This window comes from Chenopodium album, chromosome 8, assembly GCF_948465745.1.
Source record: "Chenopodium album chromosome 8, dcCheAlbu1.1, whole genome shotgun sequence".
In the NCBI taxonomy this organism is placed as follows: domain Eukaryota; kingdom Viridiplantae; phylum Streptophyta; class Magnoliopsida; order Caryophyllales; family Amaranthaceae; genus Chenopodium; species Chenopodium album.
In genome coordinates this window covers 6,407,125-6,419,224 of record NC_137841.1, presented here as the reverse complement: position 1 = coordinate 6,419,224, position 12,100 = coordinate 6,407,125, and the positions used below count along the sequence as shown (strand labels likewise).

The window sequence follows — 12,100 nt, the reverse complement described above, 5'->3', positions numbered from 1 at the left end:
ACTAGGAAGATCACTTGTGAGGAAGTTGGCTAATCCCTCAGGAGTAGTGTCAGAATCTATCCCAATTTTGTCCAAGGCATTCATTACAGCCAACCTATGTTCTCGAGATGTTGCCAAAATTTTCCATACGTTCATCTCAACTTTTGTCTTCTTAAACTGCTTAACAATATCATTGTCTTCAATGATAGGTATGGGAACTTGTTGTGTGGTTGGCATAGGTTGTGTTGAAACGGGAGGTTGCATTCTCCCGGATCTTGTGAGGACGTCTATGGATGAGTCTTCTTCAGCCCAAAAGTCATCCATGGCGTACGACACAGAAGGTGGAGATCCTATTATGTCTTTTAGATAGACATATTCTTCATCACTATCCCAAACTCCATTAATGGTTGCATCGTCTTCTTGTGGAACTTGGACTAGTTTCTTTTCATCAATCATTTTCTGAACCAAATCTTTGAATTTGAAACAGTTTTTGATAGTGTGACCCCCTGATTGATGATACTGACAGTAATACCTATATGTCCTTTTTAATGATTCGAATGGTTTCGGTTCGAGAGGTTTGATCTCGCCACTCTCGGAAAGCATTTCGAACATTCGTGCATTTGGGATCCCAATTGGAGTGTAGATTCTATTACTCTTCTTGGGTTTTTCAGTGACTTGTAAAGGAAAACGCTTTGCCTCATAAGTCGTTCTCACTGGTGGGAATTCTCTTTTAGGTTCATCTTTCGGAAGTGGAACCTCGTCATATTTCTTTTGGGATTCCCTTATAGCTTTGAGAGCTTCACGTAGTAAATGCGATACCTCCATCACAGACAGTGTGAGCAATTTTATATCTTCCTTACTTGCCGGTTCTGGAAGGTTATCCCTGACATCAAAAAAGGTTTCCTCCTCTTTTTCTGTAGCATAGATTTCTTTGACAGGTCTAATGAGAGACGAGGGGTCAACCTCGTTTTCCTCATTAGAGATAGCCCGGGCATGAGCGAGAGGTGCATTATCAATGCTTGGCTTCTTACTGGCAGGGGGCAACGACAGCTTGTTGTTGTCGATTAAGTATTGGATAGCTTCTTTAAGCTTCCAACAGTTTTCGGTGAGATGGCCCTTACCTTGGTGATACTTACGGTGTGCATTGGGATTCCAATTAGCCGACCTCTTTTCGACTGGTGGGTCCCCAAATGGTCCAATAGGAGTTATAAGACCTTTGGCATTTAATCGATCAAATGCGGTGTCATAACTCATGCCAATAGGAGTAAAGTTCCTCCTAAATGGTTTCTTTTGTCCTTGATTGTTCATAGCAAGGACTTCTCCTAAATTAAGAGTGTTAACGTTGTTTGAGTGGGTGGTTTTGGAAGAAGAAGGATTGTCGTTATTCTTTCCTTTCCAGCCACTGTTGGAGTTATTATTGGCAGCTTTTAACTTAGCCAGGTCGTCTTCAATATTGATCCCAATGTCATAGACGGCCTTGAAGGTATGGAGATTATTTTGATACTTGAGATGCTTGGAATATTTTTCTTGAAGGTTTTTTATGAACAACCTTACAGACTCTTTTTTACTTGGCACCTCAATCATCTTAGCTGAGGTTTCCCTCCATTTGTTAAAGAAAGAGGTGAAGCCTTCATTCTCTTTCTGCTTGAGGATCTCAAGTTCCCTATGGTCGGTCTCAACTTGAATGTTGCACTTGTACCTATCAACAAAAGCGTTTGCTATGGACTCCCAGGTAGAAATCTTTTCTTTCTCGAGAGAAAAGAACCATTATTGGCAAACAGTCTCAAGAGATAGTGAGAACAGAGAGGGGAAAACTTTCTTATCGATACCCTTAATACTCATTATTGTTTCGAATGCTCTTAAATGAAAATAAGGGTTATCAGTTGCTTTGAATTTTGGGATGTCATTGGCATTGAACTTCTGCGGAAGAAGATATTTGTCCACCGAGACCCCTTGTGATGTAAGCCCCTGAAACTTGTAGTCGCTAGATAGCTTGCTTAGACTCTCTTGCATGAGGTCCATCTGTTTTTGCTTCACGGGATCATCAATCTTGAGTGTGAGAAGCTTCGGTGTCTCGTCACGGTAACCAGTTGGTTCCTAAGCTCATTGACTTCTTCCTCTGTTGCCATTATAGTCTTAGCTTTCCTCTTGCGAGCTATGGGTTTGTCGAAAAGTTGGACTTGTACGAAAAGGTTGTCTTTGATTAACCGTCCTTCTTTCCTCGACCACACGCTGTAATTTAAACCATTTTGCGTTTTAATTACTTGACTCGAATCAACTTGACTTTACGGTTTATTTTAAGGAGAAAAAAAATGAAAAATAAAAAAAATGGGTGCATATTTTTGGCAAAAATAATGTACATATTTTTAGGGAACTAAGTATAGTTTTTTAATTGGAGGATTAATATCCGACTTACCCCCCTAAAAAAAATGACGGAAAAAACGCGCACGCAAGACTCTCTTAAACATGGTCAAAGTATGTGTATTGGTGTGTGCGTTGAGTGTAAGTGACATGCTTGGACTCTTGTGTAAGACCATGGGACTTAGTGTCTAAACTCGATTAATGACTCAACCAAGTACTATTGACAGCGAAAATTAACCGAATTAATTAGCAAACTGGTTAATTAGACACTAGGTGATGACTCGACCAATAATCCGGGTTGTCGGCAAAACGACAGAACTGGCGTCACACTGTGTAGCTTGGCGCCAGACGACAGAGCTGTCGCCAGTTGCCACACTCCACAGGGTGGCGCTACAGACCAGATTTTGGCGCCAATACTGGAGCTTCAATCTGGGACTGTTTTCGGTGTTATTAATCAGCTGGGTATGCCTAAAGTCGTACTAGGTCAATTCTGATTAAAATATTAGACTTTATTGACTCAAATTAATTAATTAATTAATTAATTAATTAATTAGGCAAAGTTCTTTAAGTCATTAATTTATTTAATCTCAACACAAGTCAAATAAACGGTTAAGAGAAACATAGAATATATGCACAACAAATAATGCACAATTAGACAAGTAGGCACAATATGATGCAATGAGTTTGCAACCTAACCATGGCTCTAGTTCTCTAAATTTCGGGATATGGTTTAGTCAATAGAGGGTCCATGGTTAATTGTCCGGATGCACCACGCGGAAGCCTAACCGTGAAGGGTTGGCGCGAGTGGATGGGACACCGCGAGTTTTAGAAAAAACTCGCTTCCATGGTTTGGTGAATTCAACATTCTCGGATGTACCCTTTGTTGCACGGAGCGTTCAATCAGGTAGATGGAGCATTAATTCCCAGAGGGTTATGTCCATATGTAGAACACATACGGGTTTCAGAAAAGTGAGAAAAAATTCAACCAGGAAGTAGGATCGAGCAAACAATACGAAAAACCGGTCGAAATTAGAACGCATATTTCTGGCTCGGTATTGGGGGAAGTTGGCGCCGGCAAACAGAGACTGGCGCCAGTTTTTAGCTGTAGCGCCTGGCACCAATGCTGGCGTCTGGCGCTACAGTTAAAAGTCTGGTGCCAATACTCTGGCCCCTGGCGCTAATTCCCACATGCCTCAGCAGCAATCTATGCTCGATAAAATTTTCCAGTTTTGCGCGGTGTTATTTCGGTCCTAGTTGTGAAAGATATTTCTCAAATCTCCTACGTGTAAAATCCTATATTTTTAACTCATTACGGATGGTCTTTCCAATGAGATCTTTTTTATGCATATGACAATTATGTTAATCAAAATTACGCACATGAAATACTTAGAACGTTTCGAGTCTCATCCACTCATTCTAAATCATTGCCAAAACAAATTCAGGAATTAAAATAGAAATCCTCCCCCAGTGGAGTCGCCAAAAACTGTAGGGAATATTTCAAGCGTTAACCCCTAGCTCAAACTCCACTGTCATCATACACTAAAGTACGGTGGCGTCCAAAAGGGAAGAAGATAGAGCAAAAGAGTCGCCAACAAATTTTAGGAACTTGTAAACCGTTCACAGGGTGAAGGTTACACCCCTTAATGATCCAAGAGATCGTCAACTCCATAAGTTCTTGAACCAAATAAGGGTTCGGGGATGAAGGTACAAATCCAACCTAAAAGAGATTGAATCTGCCCTAATAATAGGCCTCTACTTTATTCAGATCGTATTCATGTGCGCTTTCTGACTAACATTCAATCAATAGGATTACCCTAAACCTATTTAATCTATGTTGGTTGAATTTAATGCACAAACAAATCTATTATTGGCGATCACTTGAAATTATAATCACATTAACCCTAAGCAAGATTATTAATTATCTTATTAAGTGTGATTACAAGTACAAATTCCCTTTAAACATGCATAAAAGGTGTGATCAAGCAATAACAATAAATATCAAGCAACATAATAAATAATCAAAATAATAATTATAATCATCAAAACAATAATAATAACAATCATGTTAATCATAGTAATAATAATTATAGCAATAATAAGATTATAATCATAATCAAAACAATTATAAAAATAATCATAAATCATGTTAAAGCATAATAAAAATAGCAAGATCCTAGGCATGATACTAACAAGATTAATAACAAACCCTAGCATGTCACTAAGCAATTAAAATCAAATCTTTAACCCTAACATGATACTAACAATCATAAATATTAGGAAGAGCATAGGAAGCATCGTAACAATCATATTTAATATTAAAATTATCCTAGACATGATACTAAGAATATCATAATAATAATCTAAACATGAACTCTATATCATAACATCAATAAAAACCGTTAAAGTACTTACTTTGATGCCTCGTACCTCTTTCTAATAACAAAATACACACGTTAGTAACTTCAAGAAAAATAATAAACAAACAATTAAGTTAAATAATTGAAAGAGAGATTTGGGACCAAACCCTCAGAAATTAAACCTTTCACGTCTAGGGCGAAGGCAACTTCGAATATGGCTAGGTGTTTCTAGATCTAATGAATGCGGAATTTTGTATTTGAAAAGCTAGTTTAGAAAAAGGGAGAAAGAGAGAGATGGTGAATGATTAGAGAATGAGAGAATTGATGAATGCGAATGAAAACTGGTTGTAGGTGAATCAAAACGGAGTTTTTACAATGTTATATATAGAGAAAATCAGCCAAAAAGATAAAAATTAACAAAATAGAGCCATGGCGCACAGAAAAAGAACCAGCGCCAACGCTGGCTGTTGGCGTCAGGCGCCAACACTAGCGCCAGGCACCAAGCGTAGCGCTAGGCGCTACAGCTGGCGTTTGGCGCTAATTCCAGAAATTCACGCGTTTTCTAAAATCAGATAAAAATTACCGTACAGGTGGATAAAATCGTATTTTCCCTCAAAAATGCTCTTTGATTTTAATTAAAACTCTGAAAAGTCAACAAAAGTCAATTTATCAATGCTAATCGAATTAGGAATGAAAAGAACCCTCTAGAAGAATCTAGAAGACTAAAACCATTCCTAATTTCATTAGGAATGATAAATCATATTAGGCCCTCCCCTAGATCATTGGGCCGCATATAAGGCTCAAACCGGGCCCAGTTCAGTAATTGGCCATAACTTCCTCAATATTCATCGGAATTGGGCTTATAAAATATCGTTGGAAAGCTCTTGTCAAGCCCCATATAACTACACTACTATTAGACCCATATCATGGACCAACCAAATTGGATTGGCTGATTTCTTTAAATAAGTTTTCAAAAACAGAGAGAAGAGAAAAGAAATTAAAACTATCCGCAACACTAAACTTTCCACACTTTCACTTCATTCGATTATGGTTCGACGTGAAAGGTACTCATCACTGAGTTTGGTTTTGGGGAAACACAGATGGGTGTCTACACATATATCTTTAATCAATGAGCTGGGATTTTGTTAAATATTTATTGGTATCTTTGACCACACTTTTTTTCCTTCTTAACTTATTTCCTTTTTTTTGTTTAAGTGAAGTCACATATTCTTTTCACAAAACAATATGAGAGTATCTTTTAAAAAAAAAACTCCCTTGAAAGAGAGGGGCGATACTACCTCGTGAGAAAGGTTGCCCTACCTTGTGAGAGAGGTTTTTCTGGTAACAATGGCTGAAGACCTAGCAAACCAGTGTTCAAGATTATGAATTTTCGATCAGGAGAATGAAATTGTGGATGTTGGTGAGGTTGATGTTGAGGAGTCAGAGGAACGCGTTGCCCTAATGTTGGTGGGGAAATTAATCACAAATTGTAGTTACAATTTCGATGCTTTCAAGCGGACTATGACGCAATCATGGTCAGTATCGAAAAAAAGTTGTGATCCGAGTTATCGAAACTAACCTTTTTGCCTTTCAATTCTTTCATTGGAGGGATCGGGAGAAAGTCCTTGAGGGTCGACCATGGTGCTTTGAAAATAACTTGCTTGCTTTGAGTGAGGTTGCAGGAGATGAACAACCGTCAGACATAAAGCCAACTCACTCTCCCTTCTAGGTACGGCTCGAGAATTTACCCTTCAATAAGCGTTCTGATGGAATTGTTTAAGCAATTACAACTTCGATGGGAGAGCTTATGGAAATTGAGCAAGATGACCTTGGACTTGATAAATTTAGAAGAGTTAGATTAAACCTTGATATATCGAAACCTTTGCGGCGATTCATAAATATCAAGGGGAAGGATGGACGAGTGATTCAAATCGGCCTGAAATATGAACGGCTGCCGTTCTTTTGCCTGATGTGTGGAGTTATTAGCCATAGTGAGAGAGATTGTTTTAATTGCCTTGATGAATAACAGTGTCAAGGCTTGGGTTGGATCCTTCACCTTCATGCTACTCCGCACAAGGGAAGACAGAAGCTGCTTGAGGAATTTGAGGAAATTAAAGATTGTAGAAGAGCTCTTTTTGTTTCTAAGCCTGAAGCAACCAGCAAGGAGTGCAATAAAAAAACTATAAGCAAACAGAAAGAGGTTGAACAGGTGTCAGAAGACTCTTCCATTCAGCCTCTGCCTAGTGATTTAAAATCACTCCCTGCTACTGTAAGTAATGTACTGCTGTCCCCTTCAATTGTGAATGATGAACTTGTATGTGGAAAATCCTCTAAGACAAATTTGACCCCTGATTTTGAAAGCTCTATTTCTGTCGAGCCTTTTTTGTTGGTGTCCACTAATTCAAAAAAAGGAATGGCTGGGAAAGGTGTTAAGCTTAAAAATGAGGGTGTTAGAGGCAGTGGTAGTAAAGAGGGAGTTGGAGGCAGTAAGTGTGGGAAAAGGAAGGAATGTTCGAAGGATGATGAGATGGATGTAGATGAGGTTTCAAAACGAGCTCGTGTACATAGTACATGTGCTATTGATAAAGTAGCGGGAGTTGGAATGACCCAACCCCGCGAACAACAATGAATCTTCTATGCTGGAACTGCCGAGCGGTGGGCAATCCTCGGGCAGTCAAAGCACTTAAAAGATGGTGCTCTCATTATGCCCCGGAAATACTCTTTATTTCCGAAACAAAAACAAATAAGATTGAGTTTGAGAAACTCAAAGATAAATTGGGTTTCGATTGTGCGATTGGAGTAAGTAGCATTAGATTGGCTGGAGGATTATGTTTGTTCTATAAGGGTAGCTCTATTGACTTTTCTTTGGTCTCGATGTCCCAAAACCACATTTGCGGAAATGTTAAAGAGCATAATGGGAATTCTTGGAGGTTCGTCGGACTATACGGTTGGCCTGAGTCTGGTAATATAAAGAAAACTTGGCATCTTCTTCGTGAATTATGTGTGTCCTTTAAGGGGCCTATTCTAATAGGGGGCAACTACAACGAGATTTTGAGTTGTGAAGAGAAAGAGGGGGGCACTGATTCGGAGTGGAGGGAAATTGATGATTTTCGGGCTGCTCTTGAAGACTGTAATCTGAGGGACCTTGGATACCAGGGGCAATGGTATACTTGGGAGAGAGGTCTAACCAAAAAAACTCTAATTCGGGAACACCTTTATAGATTTTGCGGGGATGAAGAGTGGTGCAGCTTATTCCCAGAAGCAACAGTTGAGCATTTAGTGCGTATCAAGTCCGATCACTCACCTATTCTTGCTAGACTAAATAGACCTAAAAAGAAGCGCAAGAGGGGTAAGAAAAACTTTAAGTTTGAAACTGCTTGGCTACTTGATAGTTCTTGTGAAGGTGTTGTTCGTGCAGTGTGGGGGGGTTCTGATGGTCGCCCCATAGCTGAAAGACTAGAATGTTTGCTGTCTTCTTTAAGGGTGTGGAGTAGCAAAAAATTTGAAAACTTGGATAGGCAAATAGATGACACAGAGAAGGCTTTACGAGAAGTGCAGATTAGGGCTGGTACGGATGAAAACCTTGCTTTTTGTTCGGAATTGGAAGCAAATCTTGATGAGCTCGAGAAAAAACAGGAGGCATATTGGTATCTTCGATCGAGGGTTTCTGAAATTAGAGATGGGGATCGTAATACAAAATATTTTCATTACAAGGCATCCCAAAGACGGAGTCAAAAAGAGATTAAGGGTCTTCTTGATGCGAATGGGGTCTGGAAGGAGGAGGAAGTAAGAGGATTTCGAAAATATTGCTCAAGATTTTTATTCGAATATGTTCACTTCTATGAGGTCGTCCCTAGGTGATTGTGACCGAGTGTTGGATGCAGTGACTCCAAAAATTTCAGAAGAAAATAATACTTTTATGACTTGACCCTTTAGCAAGGATGAGATATATGCAGCCATATGTGCAATGCACCCCTGCAAAGCTCCGGGACCTGATGGACTTCATGCTATTTTCTATCAGAGATTTTGGCACGTGATAGGGGATGATGTGTTCAATCATGTTAGTGGCATTCTGCATGGTACGTACTCTCCTAAGTCGGTTAATAATACGAACATTGCCTTAATCCCGAAGATTAAGTCCCCCACTTCATTGTCTGAGTTTCGACCTATTGCTTTGTGTAATGTGCTATACAAAATTGCTTCAAAGGCTATTGTGATGCGTTTGAAATCAATTTTACCGGATGTCATCTCGGAAAATCAGAGTGCTTTTGTGCCTGGAAGACTTATTACTGACAATGCCTTGATTGCTATGGAAATTTTTCATACTATGAAAAAGCGGAGTAAGGGGAAGAAAGGTACAATTTCATTGAAGCTGGACATGAGAAAATCCTATGACAGGGTAGAATGGTTCTTTCTGGAATAATTGTTGACGAATATGGGTTTTGCAGATAGTTGGGTGCGAATTGTGATGGATTGTGTTTTGACGGTCTCTTACTCCTTTATAATTTATCGAAATGTGGTGGGTTCGGTTGTTCCAACTAGGGGTCTAAGGCAGGGGGATCCCTTGTCTCCATACCTTTTTATTATGGTGGCGGATGCCTTCTCGGCTCTTATTGAGAAGGCCTTGGATCACAGGCTTGTTCATGGTGCGGGGGCTAGTCGGAGAGGACCAAAAATCTCTCATCTCTTTTTTGCTGACGACAGTTTTCTTTTTGCAAGGGCCACCTGAGAGGAATGCTCCAAGATATTTGATATACTCAACATTTACGAAGTAGCTTTCGGGCAGAAAATTAACTACTAAAAGTCGGAGGTCTCCTTTAGCAAAGGCGTCAAAGGTTCAAAGCAGGAAGAGCTGGTGAATTAACTGAAGATGAGGCTTGTGAACAAACACGAAAAATATTTAGGCATTCCCACTGTTATTGGCAGGTTAAAGAGAATGGTGTTCGTAGCTTTGAAAGACATAATTTGGAAGAAATTGCAGGGGTATAAGGAGAAACTTTTGTCGAGAGCAGGGAAGGAGATTCTAATTAAGTCGGTTATACAAGTTATTTCGACTTACTTGATGGGAGTCTACAGAATTCCTAATGGAGTTATAGATGAGCTTCGTTCATTTACGGCAAAATTTTTTTGGGGTAACTCGGATAGCAGGAAAAGGATATACTGGATAAATTGGGATGCTTTGTGCAAACCAAAATGTTTGGGTGGGATGGGCTTTCGAGACTTGGGGGTGTTCAATGAGGCTCTCTTAGGGAAGCAGGCATGGAGGCTCATCTTCAAACCCGATTCTCTATTTGGGCGTGTGATGAAGGGAAAATACTATCCGAACTCTGATTTTCTGAATTCTTCTCTTGGTCTAAATGGTAGTTATTCGTGGAGAAGTAATTGGTGTTCGAAATCTCTTGTGAAGGAGGGTCTAATATGGCGAGTTGGTGATGGTTCAAAAATTAACATTTTCGAAGATCCTTGGTTAGCTGACGATAAGGGAAGGTTTGTACTGACCCCTCCCATTGATGGTCTTACCTCTGTCAAAGACTTGACTGATGAGAGGTCGAATGACTGGAATTTTGAGCTCATCTCCTCGCAATTTGTGGAAAGAGATGTTAAGTGCATTTTGTCCATTCCTATCAGCCCTAGAGCCCCGGATGATTTGTTAACGTGGGCTTTCTCTAATGATGGTGTCTATTCTGTTAAATCAGCGTATATGATTGGCAAAACCTGTGATTTGGATGCGTTTCATCAAGTTTGGGTATTAATTTGGAGCCTTGATACGATCCCGAAAGTCAAGCATTTCCTATGGCGTTTATGTACTAATTCCTTGCCTACTGGTGCCTTGCTTTACAGCAGACACATGAGGGAATCAGCCACTTGCCCGTGGTGTTCCAACTCTGCCGAGACAATACACCATCTCTTTTTTAGCTACCCTGCTGTACGTGATCTCTGGAATGAATGTGTCTGCTCTGAGCTGCTGGTGACTGACCAAGATGCTGACCTTTAAGACACCCTTTTAGCTTGGGTGAAGGCTAATACAAAGAAATGTATAATTGGGGCTGCTCTTCTTTGGCAAATCTGGGATCGCAGATTCGCAGGAACCAAAAAGTCTTCAATAACAAAGAGATACCTCACCTAGTGGTTCGTGATAAAGTTGTGCGACTGATCAAAGACTATGGAAAATACTCGAAGCAGATTTATGGTGCTGTCCATAGCAAGAAGTGCAGGAGCTTGAGGAAATGGTTGCCTCCCCTACCCAATTTTGTTAAGATAAATTGTGACGCGTGCCTTAAAGATGATGGGTGGATTGGTTTTGGAGTTGTTGCAAGAAACGAGACAGGGGAGGTGCTATTTGCAGGGGTGCGTAGAGTCCGTGGCTACTGGCCTCCGGAGGTTGCTGAGTGCAAGGCCCTGCATTTCGGTATTAAGCTTGCATTGCGTTATGGATTGAAGATTGTTATCCTTGAATCTGATTGTCAGCTTGCTATCTCTCGTCTTTCAAAAGCGGCTACTCGTTTTACAGACCTCGATACCGTTCTTGATGACATTTTCTATCTTAGCTCTAGTTTGAATTTTGTGTCGTGGTCACATGTGCGTAGGGATGGAAATTTTGTTGCCCACCACCTCACTAATTTAGTTCTGTTTGGTGTTGACAAGTTTGGGAAAACTCATGCCCCGATGTAATTTCCTCTTATGTTCTAATGGACAAATTGTCCATTGATTAATAAAATTCACTAAATGGGTTTAAAAAAAAAAAGTCACATATTCTTGTCGAATAATCATATACTACCTCTTGAATTTATGCTAAGATCAACTCAACTAAAAATTTAGATTGATGGTTAAAGCTCAATATTGTCTTTTATAACCTGTGACTAATACTGAATTAAGATAACAAATGGGGTCTAACTTTTTGCAAAACATTGTGTTTGGGAACTAACTTTTTTTCTGCTTAATGTTTGGGGTCTAAGTTTTTATTCCGATGAAAATCAATAATTGGAAAATTTTTAAATTACCACCCAAAAATGTATTTATTGAACCACTCGTTTACTTTTTTATTTTATTTTACCACCCCTTAAATTAAAAAAAAAACTACTCATATTACCACCTATTTCAAAATTTCGATGGAATTCTGTTATGAGGACCCACCCAATGGCTAGTAACGGCTATGTCTAAACATTACAATCAGCTATGTCTTCACTTCACCTCCCCCTTAAACCAATTTATTGAGTACAAGACAACCTAAAACCAAAAGAAAACAACTAAAAAAACCAAGAGCATGTTGTCTGATTTGCCAATACTACTGACCATCTTCTTCCTTTCACCACTAAAAGTCGTTGGGTGGGGTCCACATAAGAAAATCCACTTGAATTTTGAAATGAGTGGTAATCTGAGTAGTTTTTTAATTTAAGGGGTAG

The 12,100-nt window shown here is 39.5% G+C and overlaps 2 protein-coding genes across 2 annotated transcripts; both read left to right on the top strand.

The window, feature by feature from the left end:
* The first annotated feature begins 7,322 nt into the window (after positions 1 to 7,322).
* Positions 7,323 to 8,558, top strand: LOC145642681 (uncharacterized). The gene has a single exon (XM_081693856.1). It carries the CDS (start codon positions 7,323 to 7,325, stop codon positions 8,556 to 8,558), a length of 1,236 nt encoding a protein of 411 aa, XP_081549982.1.
* A 2,172-nt stretch (positions 8,559 to 10,730) lies between these two features.
* On the top strand, positions 10,731 to 11,369 carry LOC145642679 (uncharacterized). Its single transcript, XM_081693855.1, has one exon. The coding sequence runs from the start codon at positions 10,731 to 10,733 to the stop codon at positions 11,367 to 11,369; it is 639 nt and encodes a 212-aa protein (XP_081549981.1).
* Positions 11,370 to 12,100: the final 731 nt, after the last annotated feature.